The 23,030-nt window shown below is 39.1% G+C and overlaps 1 protein-coding gene across 2 annotated transcripts in view; it reads left to right on the forward strand.

Annotated features, from left to right (window-relative positions):
• KNL1 (kinetochore scaffold 1) overlaps positions 1-5,094 on the forward strand; it is a 71,189-nt gene extending 66,095 nt beyond the window's left edge. Inside the window, exons 22-27 of one of the 2 annotated variants that reach the window (XM_049104377.1) lie at positions 698-733; positions 2,134-2,202; positions 2,821-2,930; positions 3,128-3,246; positions 3,955-4,077; positions 4,845-5,094. In XM_049104377.1, the coding sequence (XP_048960334.1) occupies positions 698-733; positions 2,134-2,202; positions 2,821-2,930; positions 3,128-3,246; positions 3,955-4,077; positions 4,845-4,959 (572 nt within the window). In that variant the 3' untranslated portion in view covers positions 4,960-5,094. The remainder of the gene's footprint in view (positions 1-697; positions 734-2,133; positions 2,203-2,820; positions 2,931-3,127; positions 3,247-3,954; positions 4,078-4,844) is intronic. The other variant, XM_025473173.3, reaches the window with a different exon arrangement.
• The last annotated feature ends 17,936 nt before the right edge of the window (positions 5,095-23,030 follow it).

A 23,030-nucleotide genomic window follows, 5' to 3' on the forward strand; every position in this document is an offset into this window, starting at 1 on the left:
GGAGGGGGAGGGTCTGCTTCTCCCTCTCCCTTTGCCTGCCATGTCCCCTGCTTGTGCTTGCTATCTCTCTCTCTCTCTCTCTCAATAAATAAAATCTTAAAAAAAAAAAAAAAAAGATCCTGGTCTTTTCATGCTCAATCATGTTCCATCCTACCTTGGGACCTTCATAATGATTTTTTTTATGCCTAGAACCTTTTTCCCTCATCTTTGTCCATTTGGACTGCTATAACAAAAATACCATAAACTGGGGCACCTGGGTGGTTCAGCCAGTTAAGCGTCTGGCTTCAGCATAGGTCATGATCTCAGGGTCCTAGGATCGAGCCCTGCATTGGGCTCCATGCTCAGCAGAGAGTCTGCTTCTCCCTCTTCCTCATCCCCATCCTCTCTGTTCATGCTCTGTCTCTTGCTTTCTCTCTCAAGTAAATAAATAAAATCTTTAAAAAAAAAGAAAAGCCCCAGGGATCCCTGGATGGCTTAGTGGTTTAACTCCAGCCTTCAGCCCAGGGGTATGGTCCTGGAGTCTTGGGATCCAGTCCCGCATCAGGCTCCCTGCATGGAGCCCGCTTCTCCCTCTGCCTGTGTCTCTGCCTCTCTCCCTCTGTGTGTCTCTCATGAATAAATAAATAAATCTTTAAAAAAGAAAAGCCATAAGAATGCTTATTAAACAACTGAAATTTATTTCTTACATTTCCGGAAGCTGGAAGTCCCAAGATCAGGCTGCCAGCATGGTCAGGTGAGAACCTTCTTCCAGGTTGCAGACTTTTCATTGTATACTTACATACTGAAAGGTCAAGCTAGCTGTTTAGGGTCTCTATTATAAGAGCATTAATCTCATTCTTGAGGGCTTTACCCTCATGACCTTAATAAATACCTCCCAAAGGTCCATCTTCTAATACTATCACATTGAGCATGAGGATTTCAATATATAAATTTGATGAGGGACACATTCAGACCATAGCATCCCTCTTCACTAAAATAGATTTCTGTTAATAATCCTTAAGAGCTCAGCTCAGTTATCACTTTTGCACAAAAGTTTTCCCTGACTTTCCTTTTACCAACTCCCTCTACTAATACCCTCCTATTATATATGTTCTTATTGCTTCCTGAAGTTTTCCTTAATAGCACTTATCACTGATTGTAGTTTTTAGTATGTTTATTAGTGTAAATAATCTGTGTATCTTCTTGAGCTGTAAGCTTTTTGAGAATATAAATTGATCATGTCTGTCTCACAATCATATCCTAGTGCCTAACACTAGAAGCATAGAAGATATTCAACAAAATAATAAGAATCTGAATTTAAGAGATAGAAGGTAACTCTAGAGTTTGGAAGAGGAAGCAGCTCTCCTGGCTTCCTTAAGCTCATTACTGTAATGCTAAAAGCATAAATCATTTTCACTGTATTTATAAAAAGATAGGGGGCACCTGGGTGGCTTAGTGGTTGAGCGTTTGCCTTTGGCTCAGGTCATAATCCCAGGGTCTTGGGATCAAGTCCCCCATTGGGCTTCCCTGCAGGGAGCCTGCTTCTCCCTCTGCCTGTGTCTCTGCCTCTCTCTGTGTCTGTCATGAATAAAATATATATATAGATATATATAGATATATATTTCACATGTAGGTGTGAGATCATAGTCATTTTTTTTATATGGTACCTGAGAATAGTTATCTTTGCACAAAAGTTAGGAGTCAATAGAGGAGGCCTTGATATATTTATAATAAATGTACTATACCTTAAATTGCCTTCAAAGACTTACCAGTAAGTGTAGTTCAATAGTCTCAGTGGGGAGCCTTTAACGTACATAAAGAAAAATACCATTCAAGGATACATCTTTAACTGCCAAATAAAATACTCTGCTACCTAGAAAGAATAGGATTCTAAAGTACAGGGTTGTATGTGGCTTAAAATCAGATAATAAAAAGAACTACTGGGGCACCTGGGTGGCTCAATTGGTTAAGCACCCAGCATGATTTCAGCTCAGATCATGAGATCGAGCCTTATGTTGGGCTTTGTGTTCAGCGTGGCATTTGCTTGTCCCTCTCCCTCTACTCCTCCCCCCATCGCTTGCATTCTGTCTCTCAAATAAATAAAATCATAAAAAAAAAAAAAAGAAGTACTACTTTTATTCTGGTTCTTCCTAGTTGATCTCCCTTTCCTGGACAAGGCTTGTAGGAAGATTGTTGACTTGAATTTTCAATCTCGGTTAGATGGTAAGTCCAAACATTTATCCACTAAAAATTTGTTGAATATTTATAAATTTAATTTTGCTCCTTGAGAACTTTTTTGCGTAGGAAATTAAGTATAAATAATAATAATAATTTGTCCTTAAATATGTGTATTAGACATAAAATTGCTTGGATAATGTTCTGAATATTGGGTAGGATTATTGCTAGATTTTAAGCAAAGATTAATAATAGCTATTTCTACAATTGAAAAACTACTATTCTGAGTACTTATACTATATCAGGCTTTTGTATTAATTATATCAACAGTTTGACGTGTTTTTACAAATTAAGGATAACTCAAAGTAAGTGTATTCAGGATTACTTAGGTTGTAAGGAAAGACAGGATTTAAACTCAGGTTTAGGTTATATTTAAGCCCATGCTTTTAACCAAGTTCTATTCTGTGTATGATAAAGGCTTGGATTTTTATAAGAATATCTATATTCACTATATATTTGTTGATTTATGTGCTTAAAAATGGAGAAGATACTTAGACATCTAATAGTTGGAAAGTATTCCTAGTTTATATAATATTTCTAGCTTATGTATAAAAACTATTTGAAAGTAAGTAATGCCCTGTTTTGATTTTTTTTTTCCTTCCTCAGAGGATAAAGCTCCTCCTTCCTCCCTTTTAGTTCATAAGCTTATTTTCCAGTACATTGAGGAAAAGGAATCCTGGAAGAAAAAATGTACAACACAGCATCAAATACCCAAGGTAAATCTGATTGAAGCATTTTGAAGGAAAGTTATGTTACCTGTCCCAGAAAGCATAACTGAAAGTGTATATATTTAATACTAGATCCTGAAACTATAAATGTATTAAATTATTTAACTTTAGGGGATTCTTTATGAAAGAGCCACTGAAAAGTGAAATGTTTTCATAATTTCTTTTTTCCCCCCAATTTTTCCTAGATGCTTCAAGAAATCTCATTGGTAGTGAGCCATTGTAGACTCCTTGGAGAGGAAATTGAGTTTTTAAAGAGATGGGGACCAAATTATAACCTAATGAACATAGATGTGACTAATACTGAGTAAGTATATTAGTTCCCCAGGGCTGCCATAACAAAGTACTACAGACTCAGGGGCTTAAACAATAGCAATTTACTGTTTCACACAGTTCTCTAGAGGCTAAAAGTCTGAGATTAAGATGTTTGCAGGGTTGGTTCTTTCTGATGGGCTGTGAAAGAGAATCTTATTCCATACCTATGTTATAATGTCTAGTGATTTACTGGCAGTCATTGGCATACCTTGGTTTATAAATATATAATCCCAGTATCTACTTTCATCTTCACATGATTTTTTTCCTGTGTGCATGTTTGTATACAAATGTCCCCTTTTTGTAAGGACACTAATCATTTTGGATTAGGGTACCATCCCACTCCAGTAGGACCTCATCTTAACTAATTAAGTCTGCAATGACCTTACTTCCAAAATAAGGTCACATTCTGACTTACTGGAGGCTAGGGCTTGAATATGTGGATGACAGGGAGGGACATAGTTCAATTCATAAAAGTAGGTAATTACTCAAAAATTATTAAAATGATTTATTTTAATGAGTTTTATGACAGTGAAAATGAACAACCATAATACTACTTTGTTCGAAATGTTTTACCCTCTTTCCATTTGATAAGGACAAGAAATAATGTGCCACCTAAGTTTCATATGAGTACAAAAGGAAAATGTATTTGTTTCATTCTGTTTTTGTTTTGTATGTTTAATTAAGGATTTGTCTTTTATAGATTGAGGCTTTTATTCTCCAGCTCTGCAGCATTTGCAAAATTTGAGATAACTTTGCCTCTCTCAGTCCATTTTCCAACTGTTCCATTACCTTTCTCCATTCAAAAGCACCTTGGAAACATTGGGTAAGTAAAGGGCCAGCAGGATAGGGCTCCTAACTACCTTTTTACCTTTGTCATATCATTTGAAAGATCTCTCAAAGTGATCAGAAATAATGGATATACCATTATTGGATATACCACTAATGGATAATCCATAGTGAGTGCCAAATGATGCTTCCCTCTGACTTCATTTTGAAAAATTTATTCTTTTAAAGTCAGTGGCCTTTATTTCTAGCTCCAGTGGATGCTGGAGACCATTGGTCTCTTCTTTTATACTTGCTCTACTTTTTCAATACTCTTATCTAAAACAAGGAATGAGGAAGGAAAAAAATGAATATAAACTTAGCCCAGATCATATATAAACAACTTCTATGGCCTTAAAAACAGGATAATCACTTAATCACTTAAAAAGCTGTGCAGTCATAATGCTTTTCTCAATTAGTCTTTCTAACCAGATATAACAATATTTCATTCCTACTATATATTTTGTGAATTTTTAGACACACTGCTAGCAGTTTGTAAGATTGCAGAATTTAGAATGTACCCACCTCAAATCCATGAGCAAACACCAACAGTTTAGATTTTTAGCTAAGTGAAGATACTTCACTGTTTATACAGATTTGCTCATAGGTCTTGTTTTTGGAATCTCATTTCCAACTTGGACAGACTTTCTAGAATTGCCTATTTGTGCTTCCTAAGAGGCTGAGAGCCCATACCCAAAAACATGAATTCCACTGAAATGGAGATAAGTAAATTCCCAGAAAAATTAATAAACCTTTTGTTCTTTCCAGCCAAGATGAAATCACTGCAATTCTATCTAAAGTGCCACTGAAGAACAACTATCTAAAGAATGTAGTCAAGCAAATTTACCAAGATCTGCTTCAGGACTGCCATTTCTATCACTAGACCCAATGGACTACAGTTATAACAGCCAAAAACAGTGTACTTCATAACGATATTATGTCAGAGTATCCATTGCTGTTTAATCTTTGTCTTTAGGTCATAGAAAGAAGCTTAGTAAAATTCCTTCTGATGATGTTACAGTTAATGTGTATGGTTAGTTTTTAAATGTCTCTAGTCAGGAATGATGGATGGCCTCAAATAGCATATTATCAACCTGCTCATCTTTTTACAAAAGGTTTAAATAGTAGAACACTTAGGGAAAATTTCTTCTAATTAAAGTTGTGCTCTCTGCTATAGTAAAGCCCTAAGAAGTAACTTAAGAGGTATAAGAAGAGCTGTCACCACTGACAAAAACATTAGCCATTTCCTCATATATAGAGCTATGATTTTTAAGTTGCCTGGCGTCTGCCTATCAGGAATTTCTGAATATATAGAGATAAATCTGTTTACAAACTACTCATCCTTCTTTTTCTCCATTCCAAAACTCTTATTAAGAAAAAGCAATAGCTCTCAGCTATTCAAATGGCTGCCATCTTTTCTTGAGGGCCTTGCCTTCTTTTATTATATAATGTCTACTAATGTTTTCTTAGTAAGTATAATTTTGTAGGGAAAGTTAATTCATTTTGGCCCAGTACACATATGTAAATATATTAACTTTTTTGTGTGTTTATGATGTAGTAAGGAGATAATAGAGCTGTATAGAGAGATACTCTTCTGCCTGGGCAATTTCCATCTTTCTGAAGGATGCTTTAGCAAGATTCTCAGTCTATTTCTATCAGATAATTGTACTTCAAGCAATATCACATTCAGAACCACCAATTTTGTCAAGTTCTGGCAATAGTAATGAATTTAATGGGAATTAAAAAAACTTTTACCCAAAAAAAAATAAAATAAAAATTAAAAAAAAACTTTTACCCAAACTTTAGTTAAATCCTAATCATGATAATTTTTGTTTCTTTTATATTTAATTCGAAACTAAAATATATTTTCATTTTTAAACTAACTCCTTAACAATTTCGCTTTATACGTTAGGATCAGGTTAAAGTCCTATGAATCCAATGAATATTCTTCACTTTTTTTTTTTTAAGATTTTATTTATTTATTCATAAGAGACATCGAGAGAGAGAGAAAGGCAGAGGCACAGGCAGAGGGAGAAGCAGGCTCCATGCAGGGAGCCCGACCTGGGACTCGATCTCAGGTCTCCAGGATCACACCCTGGGCTGAAGGCAATGCTAAACTGCTGACCCACCCGGGCTGCCCCCTCATCTTCGCTCTTAAATTGCCTTTTACTTCTGAGCTATCGGTAAAAAAGATCACATGGTCTGTTTTAAGCTTCAAAAGTCAACATAAAATTTATTTTCCATAAAAATCAAAATGTAGATGTTTTTTATTTCCATGAACTCCTTGAAAAACAGTCACCACAATATGGTCTGTTTCCCAAGAAACTTAAATTAGTTCTCCTACTAGAATTGTTTTCTTTCTTTTCTGCAAACCTGAGAAGTAGTTTTGTTTTATCCATTTTGGTAACTTGGAATGACCAACTCCAAGAATGATTTGGCTTGTAATTATAGTCTCTGCTTCCTGGGTTTCTACATAATTGTAATATTTACATTTACCTAATTATTCGCATTTGTTCAAAGGATTGACTATTTTTATAAAATTTTTTGGAAATTGTTTTTTTCACTATTAAAATAACTTTATTATATGAAATCTTTTTTTTTTTTTTCTTTTTTTTTTTTTTATGAAATCTTTTTAAGTAGTGTTTCTTTATGAAGAGGTTTTTCAGGTTTTTTTACCATGTATTCAGTAGACCTTTGAAGGAAGCCCCTTCTAGAAACACCCACTTATTTGAAAACTGAGATAAGATTAAAATATGTCAGGACCTGAGAATAAGAACCAGACACAAACCATAGTTTCCCTATGTCTGTGTCTCTTAAAGATAGTAAAAGAAAACTACTTGAAGTTCCTCCGGAAACTATCATTTCTCTGAGCTAATAGTCCCTAGACTACTAGTGTCAGCTTTACCCTAACCTGCTGAATCAGAAACACTAAGAGTGAGGACCAGTATTCCATGTTGTGTTTATTTTTTTTAACTTTCTTTTTCTTAAAACTTTACTGAAATTTAATTGACATCATGTAATTCACCTTTTAAAGTGCACAGTTAAGTGATTTTTAGTACATTCACAGATACGTGTAACCACAATTCTAGAACATTTTCATCACCTCAAAAAATAATCCACTTTTCAACAAATGGTGGTGGGAAATATAGATATCCACATACAAAAGAATGAAGTTGGAACCTTATCTTCACTACATCCAAGAGTTAACTCAAAACGGATCAAAGAAACTAAATGTAAGATCTAAAACTATTAAGCTCTTACAAGAAAACATAGGGGAAAAGTTTTGCCACATTGAATTTAGCGATAAATTCTGGAATATGACACCAAAAAAGCACAGGCAACAAAAGTAAAAATAGATAAATTGGATTTATCAAAATTTAAAACTTGTGCATCAAAGGACATAATGTAAAGGCAATGTATAGAATGGGAAAATATAGGGCACCTCGGTGGCTCAGTCAGGGAAGCAACCAACTTTTGATTTCGGCTCAGGTCATGATCCTCAGGGTTGTGGGATCGATCCCCACATTGAGCTTCATGTTCAGTGGGCAGTCTGCTTGTCCCTCTCCTTCTACTCCTCCCCTCACTCATGTTCTGTCTCTCAAATACATAAATAAAAGAATGGGAGAAAATATTTGTAAGTCTTGACAAGGGTTTAATATCTAAAATACACAAAAAGCTCCTTCAGTTCAACAACAACAATAAAACCACTCAAAAAATGAGGAAAGGGATCCCTGGGTGGCGCAGCGGTTTAGCGCCTGCCTTTAGCCCAGGGCGCGATCCTGGAGACCCGGGATCGAATCCCACGTTGGGCTCCTGGTGCATGGAGTCTGCTTCTCCCTCTGCCTATGTCTCTGCCTCTCTCTCTCTCTCTCTCTCTGTGTGATTATCATAAATAAAAAAAAATAATAATAATAAATTAAAAAAAGTTTTATAAAAAAAAATGAGGAAAGGGAGGCTCCTGGCTGGTCCAGCTAGTGGAGTGTGCGACTCTTGAGGTTGTGAGCTCGAGGCCCACATTATGTGTAAAGATTACTTAGAATGAAATCTTAAAAAAAAAAAAAAAAAAAAAGTAAAGGATGCTGGAGTAGATAATTCTCCAAAGAAGATACACAAATGGCAAAAAAAAAAAAAAAAAAAAAGAAAAGAAAAAAGATGCTCATCATTCACATTAGGGAAATACAAATCAAAAACAAAAAGAGAGGGATCCCTGGGTGGCGCAGTGGTTTGGCGCCTGCCTTTGGCCCGGGGCGCGATCCTGGAGACCCGGGATCGAATCCCACATCGGGCTCCCAGCATGGAGCCTGCTTCTCCCTCTGCCTGTGTCTCTGCCTCTCTGCCTCTCTCTTTGTGACTATCATGAATAAATAAATAAAATCTTTAAAAAAAAAAAAAAAAAAACAAAAAGAGATACCACTCACAACCATTATAATGAATGTAACCGAAAAGATTACAAGTGTTGACAAGGATGCAGAGATTGGAACCCTTGTGTACCATTGGTGGGAGAATAAAAGAGTGCAGCTGCTATGGAAAAACAGCATGGTAGCTCCGCGAAAAATTAAAAATAGAATTACTATGTGATCAAGCAATTTCACTTCTGGGTATAATACTTAAAAGAAGTAAAAGCAGCTACTTTTTTTGTGTGGGGTTTTTTTTTGTTGTTGTTTTTTGATTTTTTTTAAGTTTTTACTTATTCATGAGAGACACAGAGAGGCAGAGAGACATAGGCAGAAGGAGAAGCAGGCTCCCTGTGGGGAGCCTGATGTGGGACTCCATTCCAGGACTCTGGGATCACGCCCTGAGCCAAAGGCAGATAGATGCTCAACCGCCGAGCCACCCAGGCATCCTGAAAGCAGCTACTTGTACACCCATATTCATTGCCTTATAACCAAAAGGTGCAAGCAATCCTAGTGTCTACCAACAGATGAATGGATAAACAAAATGTGCCATTATATACATACAATGAGATAGCCCTAAGGAGGAAAAAAAATTCCGACATGCTATAATGTATATATATGATAAGCCAGTCACTAAAAGATAAATATTGTGTGATTCCACTTATATCAGATACCTAGAGTAGTCAAATTCATAGAGATAAAAGGAGTTGCCTCTCATGAATAAATAAATAAAATCTTAAAAAAAAAAAGGAGTTGCAAAAGGGGAGTTGTTTATTAGGTATAGAATTTACCTGTTGCAAGATCTAGAGCTTATGTGCATAATAATGGATGTACTTGACAATACTAAACTGTACACTTAAGTTTGTACAATGATTGTCAGGGGTGCCTGCATGACTTAGTTAAGCATCTGCCCTCAGCTCAGGTCATTATCCTTGGAGTCCTGGAATCAAGCCCCATGACAGGCTCCTCTCCCCACTTACATTCTCTCTCCGTCAATAAATAAAATCTTTAGGGCAGCCCTGGTGGCTCCGCGGTTTAGCGCCACCTTCGGTCCAGGGTGTGATCCTGGAGACCTGGGATCAAGTCCCACGTCAGGCTCCCTGCATGGAGCCTGCTTCTCCCTCTGCCTGTGTCTCTGCCTCTCTCTCTCTCTGTCTCTCATGAATAAATAAGTAAAATCTTTACTAAATAAATAAATAAATAAAATCTTTAAAGGTAAATAAAAATATCAAATTTTATGTGTATTTTACCACAATTTTTTTTAAACTTCTAGGTATCACTAAGGAACTATATGGGACCTACTAGCTGGGTTTCATGGGCAGTCAATTCTGCTAGAAATGTAAGAACATTCTTTATCCCAAGGAGGACAAGGAGAACCCCATCTATTCTGTGTGTGCAAGAATTGTGATTACCAGCAGGAAGCTGACAACAGCTGCATCTATGTTGGCCTAATCACACAACAAGTAGACTAACCCAGATCATCACTGGCAAGTCCCAGGACCCCTTGTGGGTAACAACTAAGCACCACATATGCCAAAAGTGAGGCCACAAGGAGGCAGTGTTCTTTGAGTTGCTCAGCGCCAGGGGCTGAGAGACCTGCAGGCCCTATGCTTCATTCACCACTAGATTGAAGTCCCCTCCATTACATGTAATAAATGCTGGGTTTTGTGTATGAAAAATAAAAACCATAGCCTTTAGGTATTGCTCCCTATCTTTACATCATGTCCCAGCCACCCCACCCTAAAGCAACTAGTAACTACTTTTTATCATCAGAAATTTGCTTCTTCTAGACATTTCATGTAAATGGAACCATATAATATGCAGTATTTTATGGCTAGTTTCATTTAGCATAAGGTTTCAAGGTTCAGGCAAGTTATAGTGTGGGGACACCTGGTCAGCAGTTGAACATCTGCATTCGACTCAAGGCGTGATCCCAGGATCTGGGATCGAGTCCCCCATCTGGCTCCTTGTGGGGAACCTGCTTCTTCCTCTGCCTATGTCTCTGCCTCTCCCTCTCTCTCTCTGTCTCTCATGAATAAATAAATAAAATCTAAAAAAAAAAGTGTGTAGCAGTACTTGATTCCTTTTTATGCAAAATAATATTTCGTCATAAAAAGTGTTCTGAGTTTTGTTTATACATGATTAGGGCAATTAAGGAAGAAAAAGGAAAGGCATACAGACTAGAAAAGAAAGTAGTCAAACTCTTCAGATGACATGATATAGTAAAGAGAAAGTCCTAAGCAATTCACCAAAAACTATTAGAACTAATAATAGTTAAGGGATGCCTGGGTGGCTCAGCAGTCAAGAATCTGCCTTTGGCTCAGGGCATGATCCTGGGGTCCTAGGATCAAGTCCCGCATCAGGCTCCCCACAGGGATCCTGCTTCTCCCTCTATGTCTCTGCCTCTCTCTCTCTGTCTCATGAATCAAATATATAAAATCTTTTAAAAACTAATAAGTTCAGCAAAGTCTCAAGAGGTAAGGTCAATATTCAAAAATCAATAGTATTAAGACAAAAATCAATAGTATTTTGGTGACTATAGTTGATAATACCATATTGTGTAATGAAACTTACTAAGAGAATAGAACTTAAGTGTTCTTACCAAAATAAATATGTGAGATTATAGATGTGTTTAATTAACTCAATGTTGGGAATCCTTTCACAGTGTGTACATATACCAAATCATCATGTTCTATAATCTAAATATATAATTTTATGAATAAAGTTGGAAAGGCAACCTCAAAAAAATCTATAATATTTCTATATACTTGGCAATGAACAACCCACAAATGAAATTAAGAAAAACATTCCATTTATGATAGCATCAAAAAAAGAATAATATATTTATGAGGTGCCTGGATGGCTCAGTGGGTTAAGTGTCCAATTCTGATTTTGGCTCAGGTCATGATCTCAGGGTGGTGGGATAGAGCCCCTTGTTGGGCTCCATGCTGGGAATGTAGGCTGCATGAGATTCTCTCTTTCCCTCCCTCTCCATCTGCCACTCCTCTCTCTCTTTCCTCTCTCTCTCTCTCTCTGCCCCGCCCCCCAAAAAAGAAAGAAAATATATTTAGTCATAAATTTTTTTGAAGATTTTATTTATTCATGAAAGACAGAGAGAGAGAGGCAGAGACACAGGCAGAGGGAGAAGCAGGCTCCATGCAGGGAGCCCGACGTGGGACTCGATCCCAGGTCCCCAGGATCACACCCTGTACCAAAGGCAGGTGCTAAACTGCTGAGCCACCCAGGGATCCCCCTTTAGTCATAAATTTAACCAAAGAAGTGCAATGTACCCTGGAAAAAGCAAAACACTGCTGGAAGAAATTAAAAACCTAAATAAATGAAATAACATCCCATACGCATGGGTTGAAAGACAAGTTGTTAAGATGGCTATACTATGTAAAGTATGTACAGCTAGCAGGCAACCTCTATCAAAATCCCATCAACCATTTTTGCAGGATGCAAAATGGAAACTTGGTCCTAAATTTTATATGGAATTGCAAAGGACACTGAATAGTGAAAAAAACTCTTGAAAAATAATAACCAAGTGGAAGGATTCGCATCTCCTGGCTTCAAAACAATACAAATTTACAGTAATCAGAACAATATGGTACTGTCATAAAGACCAATATAATGGAATAGCCCAAAAATAAACCCTCACATATATGGCCAAATGATTCTACAAGGGTGCCAAGGCTATTCAATGGGGAAAGGACAGTCCTCAATAAATGGTGCTGGGAAAACTGTATATCCACATACAAAAGAATGAAGTTGGACCCTTACCTTTACCACCTGCAAAAATTAACTCAAAATAGATCAAGAACTTAAAATGTAAGAGCTAAAACTTTCAGAAGAAAGCATAAGGGTAAATCTTCATGATACCAGATATGTGGCAATGGAATTTTAGAGATGACAGCCAAAACACAACAAAAATAGACAAATTTCATCAAAATTAAACACATTTGTGCATCAAAGGGTATTATTAAGAAAGTGAAAAGATGGGGACGCCTGGGTGGCTCAGCAGTTGAGTGTATGCCTTCAGCTCAGGGCGTGATCCCGGGATCCAGGATCAAGTTCAGCATCAGTCTCCTTGCAGGGAGCCTGCTTCTCCCTCTGCCTGTGTCTCTACCTCTCTCTGTGTCTCATGAATAAATAAATAAAATCTTTTTTTTTTTTTTTTTTTTTTTTTCAGTGAAAAGGACACCTGGGTGGCTCAGCGGTTGGGTGTCTGCCTTTGTCTCAGGTCATGATCCCAGGGTCCTGGGATCAAGCCCTGCATACCACTTCTTGCTCAGCGGGAAACCTGCTTCTCCCTCTCCCTCTGTAACTCCTGCTGTGCACTCTCTCTGTGTGTGTGTCAAATAAATGAATAAAATCTTTTTAAAAATCATAAAAAAACTGTATTTAGCTGAAACTGGAAAAAAATACTTCTAGAAATGTATTTCAATTATTTATCATGCATGTCTGCTTCCCAAGCACTCTTTCCATTTTTTCAGAGTACTTGGAAAATTGGATTGGTAAGGAGATTAGATTGTTTGATACATATTAGTATTCTTATTTTTTAAAAAGTTTAACCTGGGAACGCCTGGGTGGCTCAGCAGTTGAGTGTCTGCCTTTGGCTCAGGGCGTGATCCCAGTTGGGGGATCGAGTCCCACATCAGGCTCCCTGTGAGGAGCCTGCTTCTCCCTCTGCCAATGTATCTGCCTCTCTCTGTGTCTCTCATAAATAAATAAATAAATAAATCTTAAAAAAATAAAAGTTTAACCTGAATCTAATCATGAGGAAATAAGTAACCAAATCCAGACTGTGGGACACTTTCTAGACACTGGTTGGACTCTTCAAAAATGTCGATGCCCTGCACCTGGATGGCTCAGTGGTTGAGTGCCTGCCTTTGGCTCAGGTCAGGATCCTGGGGTCCTGGGATCGAGTCCCACATCAAGTCTGGCATCGGGCTCCCAGCAGGGAGCCTGCTTCTCCCTCTGCCTATGTCTCTGCCTCTCTCTCTGTATTTCTCATAAATAAACAAATAAAATATGTAAAAAAAATGTTTTAGCTTTAATTTTTTTAAAGATTATATTTATTCATGAGAGTTACAGAGAGAAAGAGAGAGGCAGAGAGAGAAGCAGGCTCACACACAGGAAGCCCGACATGGGACTCGATCCCGGGGCGCCAGGATCACACCCCGTGCAGAAAGCAGCGCTAAACCGCTGAGCCACCCAGGGATCCCCTAAATAAAATCTTTTTTTAAAAAAGTCAATGTTGGGACGCCTGGGTGGCTCAGTGGTTGAGCATCTGCCTTTGGCTCAGGGCGTGATCCCTGAGACCTGGGATCAAGTCTCATGTCAGGCTCCTTGCATGGAGCCTGCTTCTCCCTCTGCCCATGTCTCAGCCTCACTCTGTGTCTCTTATGAATAAATAAAATCTTTAAAAACAAACAAACAAACAAATAAGTCAATGTCATGAAATCAAATAACACAAAAAGGTAGGGGAACCCTCCTAGATTACAGGAAACTAGAGACTTTCGAAAGGCAACGCTTGATCCTTGGTTGAATCCTGTATTTAAAAAACACAACCCAGGGGATCCCTGGGTGGCTCAGTGGTTTGGCGCCTGCCTTCAGCCCAGGGCGTGATCCTGGGGACCCGGAATCGAGTCCCACCTCGGGCTCCCTTCACAGAGCCTGCTTCTTCCTCTTCCTGTGTCTCTGCCTCTCTTTCCGTGTCTCTCATAAATAAATAAAAAAATCTTAAAGAAAAATAAAAACACAACCCATATTAAACAACAAAAATTCAATCTTAAAATTTAAATTTACACTTGAAGTAATTTATTCAACAATTCATAAATCAGGCAGCATCCCATCTAGCAATAGAAAGGAACTCTGAGGACTGCACAGAATTGAAGGTTGTTTTGAAGGCCAAAAGAGGGCAGGGAAAGGAAATTAGTAGTAAAGAATGCATTCTTTCAGGCAAGTTGCCCTTCTGAGGGGAATGGAAGGGATCCATCTGGTGAATTATCTGACTAGTGTTGACCAGGTTTTCCATGTTGACTAAAGGTTACATTCCAGGGAATGGTTAGGTATTAAGTCTTGGTTTGCTGACATGGGGCTTACCACAAATGACTATTTTGGATCTGTTGCTTCCTTTTTAACTATTAAATGTATTTTGGTGACACTTGGAAATCTGAATATAAACTATATATATTAGATAATATTTTTGTGTCAATGTTAAATTTCTTGGGTGTGATAATGGTATTATAGAGGAGAATGTCCTTATTAGAAAATACATGTCTACAACTTACTTTCAAATGGCTTTTAAATTTTTTATTTTATTTATTTGAGAAAAAGAGAGAGCAGAGTGAGAGAGAAAGAGCACAAGTGGGAGGGAGGGGCAGAAGGAGAGGGAGAAGAAGACTCCCTTATGAGCAGGGAGCCTGATGTGGGGCTCAATCCCAGGACTCTTGAGATCATGACCTCAGGGGAAGGCTTAATCAACTGAGCCACCCGGGCACCCCTCAAATGGCTTTTTAAAAGCCTTTATGTGTGGGGTGCCTGGCTGGCTCAATTGATAGAGCATGCAACTCTTGATCTCGGGGTCAAAAGCTCAAAATCCACACTTAAAAATGATAATAAAAGTGTACATGTTTATGTGTATAAATGTATGTGTGAGAGAGCAAAAAAAACAAGAGAAAGAAAACAAATATAGCACAATATTAATAAGCAATGAATTTAGGTAATAGGTACATAGGTGTTTAATTGCACTGTTCTTTCAACATTTCTGTAGGCTTGATTTTTTTCAAAACAAAAAACTGGAAATAAAAAGAGGTTGACTTGGGGATCCGTGGGTGGCTCAGCGGTTTGGCACCTGCTTTTGACCCAGGGTGTGATCCTGGAGTCCCAGGACCTGGAGTCCCAGGGATCGAGTCCCGCATCAGGCTCCCTGCATGGAGCCTGTTTCTCCCTCTGCCTCTCTCTCTCTCTCTGTGTCTCTCATAAATAAATAAATAAAATTTAAAAAAAAAAAAGGTTGGCTTGGAGACCAAGTAACTAAAGGTAGTATAGTTCTGAGAGTCATTTCATCCAGGCTGTAGAGAAGTCTGATGAATTACTTTTGTTCCATAAGGGAGGTATCTTCCTATGACTTTTTTTTTTTTTTTTTTTTTTTTTTAAGGAAACTCTAGCCCCAGTATAAGGCTCAACCTTACAACCTCAAGATCAAGAGTGGCATGCTCTACCAACACAGCCAGCCAGGCACCCCTTTCTTCAACTATCTTTAATATCAAATATGATTTCTTTCTTCCCAGACTATGGCAAATTCTTGCTCTTAATGTTCCCCCATCCTTTAAAATTTTTCCAAAAAGTTTTATTAAGTATTCTTTTTAAATAATTGAATCTAACTCTGTATTATTTTTAGTTTTTGAGTGGGTACACATTCACATGACCTAAGTTCAAATAGTACAGAAAAAAAAGGAAAATTTTCCCTTTTATTCAGTCTCCCAGACACCCCATTTCCCTTCTTGGAGACAACCAATTGTTACCAGTTTCTTGTCTATGTTTCCAAAGCTATCCTATGTAGAAAAGAGACCATGTGTGCAAGTAGGTATGAGTGTGTAAGTATATATTTCTTCTCTCCCTCTTTTTACACAGATAATAGCTTGTCAATACGCACCATCCTCCATTTTGCCTTTTTCACTTAACTAAGTATCTTGATAGGTTGGGATCAGTACATAAAGAACTTCCGACATATATTTTTTCCTTTTATTTATATAGTAATCCACTGGATGAATGTATCATAGCTCTATTGATAAGCATGTAGGACATTTATCAACCTTTGCTACTGTAAACAATGTCAACATGTCACGTATTTGTAAGTTTATCCATAGGACAACCATATAGAAAAGGAGCTGCTGATTCAAAGCCCAGTTGCATCTATTACTTTCACAGATACCACCTAATTGCTTTCATAAATATTGTAGTTGTATTAATCCTACCAGCAGGGACGCCTGGGTGGCTCAGTGGTTGAGTGCCTCCCTTCAGCCCAGGGCGAGCGTGATCTTGAAGTCCGGGATCAGGTCCCACATAGGGCTCCCTGCATGCAGCTTGCTTCTCCCTTTGCCTGTGTCTCTGTCTCTCTCTGTGTCTCTTGTGAATAAATGGATCTTTTAAAAATCTTTAAAAAAAAATTCCACTAGTGGGATCCCTGGGTGGCGCAGCGGTTTAGCGCCTGCCTTTGGCCCAGGACGCGATCCTGGAGGCCCAGGATCGAATCCCACGTCGGGCATCCCGGTGCATGGAGCCTGCTTCTCCCTCTGCCTGTGTCTCTGCCTCTCTGTGTGTGTGTGTGTGTGTGTGTGTGTGTGTGTGTGTGTGTGACTATCATAAATAAATAAAAATTAAAAAAAAATTCTACTAGCAATAAGTGCCTGGTTCCCTAAACTTAGGGTGTAGCAGTATGGTTTTCATTTGCATTTTCTCAGTATGTGTGAGATTGAGTTTCTTTAAATATACTTTACAGCAATTTTTATCTCCTTTTCTGTGTGCTATTGATAAACCTTGCCCATTTTTTTAGTTAATCTTTCTCATTGACTTATAAGACATCTTTAAGTGTAAGAGAAAATAAACTCTTTGTGATCATTGCGCACCAGATTTGCCCCTAGTCTATATATTATTTAACTTTGTGTTTTGCCATTTAGAATTTTAAAAATATGTAATCAAATGTATCAAATTTTTTATAGCTTTTGAATTTGTGTCCTACTTAGATTTTCCTCAAATCTATCATTTCTCTTAGAACTTTCATGGTTTAGGGGTGCCTGGGTGGCTAAGTAGGTTAAGTGTCTGTCTTCCTGGGGTCATGATCTCAGGGTCCTGGGGTCAAGCTTGCTGCTCGGTGAGGAGCCTGCTTCTCCTTCTCCCCCTGTCCCTAACTCCCCTTCATGCACACGTTCTTTCTCTCTCAAATAAATAAATAAAATCTTTTTTTTTTTTTTTTTTTTTTAAAGAACTTTCAGGGACGTGTGGGTGGCTCAGCAGTTGAGCCTCAGCCTTTGGCTCAGGGCGTGATCCCAGTTGGGGGATCAAGTCCCACATCAGGCTCCCTGACCTAATACTTTACATTTATATCTTTGAACCAATTGGAAATTTACCCTAACATAAACTATAAGGATCTAAATTAATTTTTTTCTACGTGGCTATGCAGCCATCCCAGCACCACTTACTAAACAGCCTATTTCCCCCACTGATTTGGCATGCCTTTTTTTTTAAATCATATACTAAATTTCTCTATGTATTCATATCTGAGTGCAGTAAGCACAGTAGTAGCCACCCCACCCCCCCAAACACAAAGATGTCCACATCCTGAAACCTGTGAATGTCACCTTACATGGCAGAAGGGACTCTGCAGAACCTTTGAAGGATTTTGACATGGGGAGACTATCATGGATTAGCTGGGTAGGCCCAATGTAATCACAAGGGTTTTTATAAGAGGAAGTAAGGATGTCAGAGTCAGAGAAGGAGATTGTTGACTCTGAAGAGGGAGGAAGGAACCTTAAGCCAAAGAATGCAGATGATGCTAGAGACTGGCATGGGGACAGATTTTCTCCTAGGACCTCCAGAAGGGGCACAATTCTGCCAAAACTTTGTTTTTACCCCAGTGAAACCCATTATGAATTTTGACCTCCAGAATTGTAAGATAATATATTTTTGTTGTTTTAAACCACTACATTTGTTGGTAATTTGTTACAACAGCAATAGGAAACTAAGACACCGATACAACTATTCTGTTCCAGTGACCTATCTTATTGTACAAGTCCTTTGTAATTGTTATAGTTGTGGGGTTTTTTTTTTTTAAGATTTTATTTATTCATGAGAGACACAGAGAGAGGCAGATACATAGGCAGAGGGAGAAGCAGGCTCCTTGAGGAGAGCCCGATGCAGGACTCGATCCTAGCACCCTGGGATCATGCCCTGAGCCGAAGGCAGATGCCAAACCACTGAGCCATCCAGGCATCCCAGGTGTGGGGTTTTGTTTGTTTGTTTGTTTGAGACATAGAGAGCGGGAGAGGGTGTGAGGGAGAGGGAGAAAGAAAATCTTAAGTAGGCTCCACCTTCAGCTTGGAGCTGGAGCAGGGCTCCATCTCATGACCCTGAGATCATGACCTGATCGAAGATCAAGAGTCAGACGCATAACCAACTGAGTCACCCAGGAGCCCCTGTAATTATAGTTTCATAATATGTTTTAATATCTGGTCAGTTCAGGCCCTCTTATTTCAGGGTTTTCCTAGCTCTTCTTGTTTTTTGTCATATAAAGGTAGGAACTAGCTTGTTTGTGTTCCCCAAAAAACTCTCTCTCTCTCTCTCTCTTTTTTTTAAAGAGTTTATTTATTCATGAGATACACAGAGAGAAGCAGAGACATAGACAGAGGGAGAAGCAGGCTCCCCACAGGGAGCCGGATGTGAGATTCGATTCCCAAACTGGGATCATACTCTGAGCCGAAAGCAGAGGCTCAACCACTGAGCCACCCAGGCATTCCTACCCCAAAACTCTTAATGTAGTTTTTATTAAGATCATGTTATATTAAATTTAAAGAACAACTCATGGACAATTGGTATCTTATCCAGTAGTATGCTTTTCTGTTTTGTGTCCTTCGTTAATATCTTAAAATTTCCTTTATATAGGATGTGTACTTTTCCTGTTAGACTTATTCCAAGGCATTTTATATTTTTGTTGCAATTTTTAAAAAGATTATTTGTTTGTTTGTTTGTTTATGAGAGACACAGAGAGAGAGAGAGAGGCAGAGACACAGGCAGAGGGAGAAGCAGGCTCCATGCAGGGAGCTTGACGTGGGACTTGATTCCGGGCCTACAGGATCATGCCCTGGGCTGAAGGCGGAGCTAAACCGCTGAGCCACTGGGGCTGCCCATTTTTGTTACAATTTTTACTTTTATTTTTTTAACATTTTATTTATTTATTCATGAGACACACACACACGCACACACACACACACACAAAGAGAGAGGGGAGAGAGACAGAGAGAGAGAGAGAGAGAGAGAGAGGCAGAAACACAGAGGGAGAAGCAAGCTCCATGCAGGGGGCCCAACGTGGGACTCGATCCCAGGTCTCCAGGATCAGGTCCTGGCCTGAAGGCCGCGCTAAACTGTTGAGCCACCTGGGCTGACCTGTTACAATTTTTAAATTATCATGATAAACACAAAATAAATTCAAATAATATATAAAGAATACAGATGAAAGCAGAGTCATCCAAAATCTCACTAGTGAGCCTCTTTCCACATACTAAATTCTTAACCATACAGAGCAATGGCTATTGGGTAGGCAACCACTGGTGACTGCCATGAATCACATTAGGATTTCTACTGGGAATTCGCTGATGCTGAAGAGTTTTCTACTTGATAATTTTGAGCCTTCTCCTCTGGAAAGATACTTTCAGAGATTTTTCCATAGAGGTCCTGAACATTTCTAAAAGTTTATTTCTAGACACTTATCATTTTTGTTGCTATTGTGAATGGAATCTTTTTTCTATTACGTTGTTTAATTAGTTATTAAGATGAATAAAGTGATCTTTTTTATATTTTATAATGGTTACACTAATGTACTTAGTTTAAACTATCCAAGTATATAATCATATCTGTAAATCTTTCCCAACATTTACATCTTTTATTATTTATTATTATCTTTATTATACCCAGTGACACTTCCTGGACAATAGTAAATAATAGTGGCAGTATGCAATATTGTTTCTTTTTTATTTAATCTCTACACCCAACATGGGGCTCAGATTCATGACCCCAAGATCAAGTCACGTGCTCCTCCTACTGAACTATCCAGGAGCCCCAGCTCCTGGTTGTAACAGAAGTATTTCTAACATTTCGCCAGTAAGTAGATAATGGCAGTTTGTTTGGTATATCTATGTTTTTTTCTTGATCATGCTAAGGAAACATCTAATTCTTTTTTTACCTTTTCCCTCCTTTTTTCTTTTTTTAAGATTTATTTATTTATTCATGAGAGACACAGAGAGAGAGGTAGAGACACAGGCAGAGGAAGAAGCAGACTCCTTGCAGGGAGCCTGATGTGAGGTTCGATCCCCAGACACAGGATCCAGGATCACATCCTGAGCTGAAGGCAGACACTCAGTTGCTGAGTCACCCAGGTGCACTGGATCATCCTTGTACTACTCAGTCGGATCACTTGGACTTGACAGTGGGTTTCCCTTTCTGGATTTCCCTTACTCTGCTACAGGCTGACTATGCCAGATCATTTTTCTTGAGACAAAAGATTAGATTTCTGATGATTAAGTTTTGGTTTTACTAGAGGTTACCTTCTTAAGATTTCAGATAGGTCATTAGACTGATTTAGGATATATCCCAAACTTTTAAATTACACATTTATTTTTTTTAAGATATTACTTATTTGAGAAAAAAGAGTGAGAGGGAGGGGTAGGGGGAGAGGCAGAAGGAGAATTAGATTCTCTGCTTAGCAGGAAGCTCTGCACTGGGCTGGATCCCAGGACCCCAGGATCATGACTCAAGGGAAAGGCAGACACCTAACCACCTGAGCCACCTAGATGCCCCTCAATTACACATTTGTAAATAATCACACGGCTTGCTAATTTAACTGTTATATATTTTTAACTGTTAGTAAGAACTCTAGCTTATCTTATTTCCAAGTGTTTAGTGGGTTGTCTTGGAAGTGAGGAACAGAAAACTACTCAAACTGGTTAAGCAGAAGAAATGGAAGGGAGACTTATTGGAATGTAGGAGTAGGGGATCCCTGGGTGGCGCAGCGGTTTGACGCCTGCCTTTGGCCCAGGGCGCGATCCTGGAGACCCGGGATCGAATCCCACATCGGGCTCCCAGTGCATGGAGCCTGTTTCTCCCTCTGCCTATGTCTCTGCCTCTCTGCCCCTCTCTCTCTCTGTGACTATCATAAATAAATTAAAAAAAAAAAAAAGGAATGTAGGAGTATCTCATAGATCTCAAGAACAGTAAGTACTACTGGGCTCCTAAGAAATTGGAAAAATTTGGAAAATATCAGATTTAGGGCATCTGGGTGGCTCAGTGGTTGAGCATCTGCCTTTAGCACAGGTTATGATCCTGGGGTTCTGGGATCAAGTTCTGCATAGACTCCCTGCAGGGAGCCCACCTCTCCACACGCACAACCCACTGTTAATCAAGTGTTGCTGTGTTATTGAACTTATATCACCTGCACATTGTTTTGCCAAATAGACTACAAGCATCTTTGAGATTAAGAATGCTATGCTAGGGATCCCTAGGTGGCGCAGCGGTTTGGCGCCTGCCTTTGGCCTAGGGCGTGATACTGGAGACGCGGGATCGAGTCCCACATCAGGCTCCCGGTGCATGGAGCCTGCTTCTCCCTCTGCCTGTGTCTCTGCCTCTCTCTGTGACTATCATAAATAAATTAAAAAAAAAAAACCAAACAAGCTTTATGAACTTTAAAGCACTCCACAAATATACAGTAGTAGTGGGGGAAAAATAGATCTAAATAAAGTAGTAGTAGGGGAAAGATTGATCAAACCATAGAACTCCTCTGCTCAAAAACTTTTTTTTTAATTTTATTTATGATAAGCACACAGTGAGAGAGAGAGGGGCAGAGACATAGACAGAGGGAGAAGCAGGCTCCATACACCGGGAGCCCGATGTGGGATTCGATCCCAGGTCTCCAGGATCGCGCACCTGGGCCAAAGGCAGGCGCCAAACCGCTGCGCCACCCAGGGATCCCCTCAAAAACTTTCAATGAGGAGTGCCTCAGTGGCTCAGCGTGGAGCCCCTGCCTTTGGCTCCGTTCATGATCTGAGGGTCTGGGATGAGTCCCACATTGGGCTCCCCAGGGAGCCTGCTTCTTCCTCTGCTTCTCCCTCTGCCTCTATGGGTGTCTCTCATGAATAAACAAAATCTTAAAAAAAAAAATAAGATTTTTAATGATTTCCTCATTACTTAAAGAATAAAGACTGAAGCTCCACACATGGCCTTAAGCTTCTTCATAACCTGAATGAAATGTTAATTTTCCAGTATCAGCGTCTCTAGGACACTTTTCCTCCTTCATCAGACAATTCTATCGCTTGACCACGTTATTTCCATACCCATAGTGCTCTAAGTCTCCCATCTCCGTTTCTTTGCCCAGGAAACCCCATTAACGCTTTAAAACCGGAGTCACACACAGGTCCAACTTCCCAGTAAACAAGGTTTACTTTCTCAAAATCAGTGTCTCCTGCCCTCGGGAGTCTTCCAAATCTCAAGTACCAAGACTTGACTAATATTTCAGCCATTTTTCTCCCCTTCGTTAGCTGTTTCCAGTTCCATCTCAGCTCTACCACCTCCAGGGGCCTGGAAGGAAAACCCCAGGCTCCGGGAATTTGACGAAATCGGAAGCTCAGACTAAACGTCCAGGTTTAGAAACTAAAGAGGCAAATCGAGAGCAGCTCTCTAGAGCCAGACCTTCCCCCAGCAGGGGTGAGGCGCTAAAGTGGTGTGCGACCCTGTGCCTGCTGGGAGATGGAGTCTCCGACCCACCCCACTACCTCTTGGGAGTTGTAGT

The sequence above is a fragment of the Canis lupus genome, chromosome 30, assembly GCF_003254725.2.
Source record: "Canis lupus dingo isolate Sandy chromosome 30, ASM325472v2, whole genome shotgun sequence".
In the NCBI taxonomy this organism is placed as follows: Eukaryota; Metazoa; Chordata; class Mammalia; order Carnivora; family Canidae; genus Canis; species Canis lupus.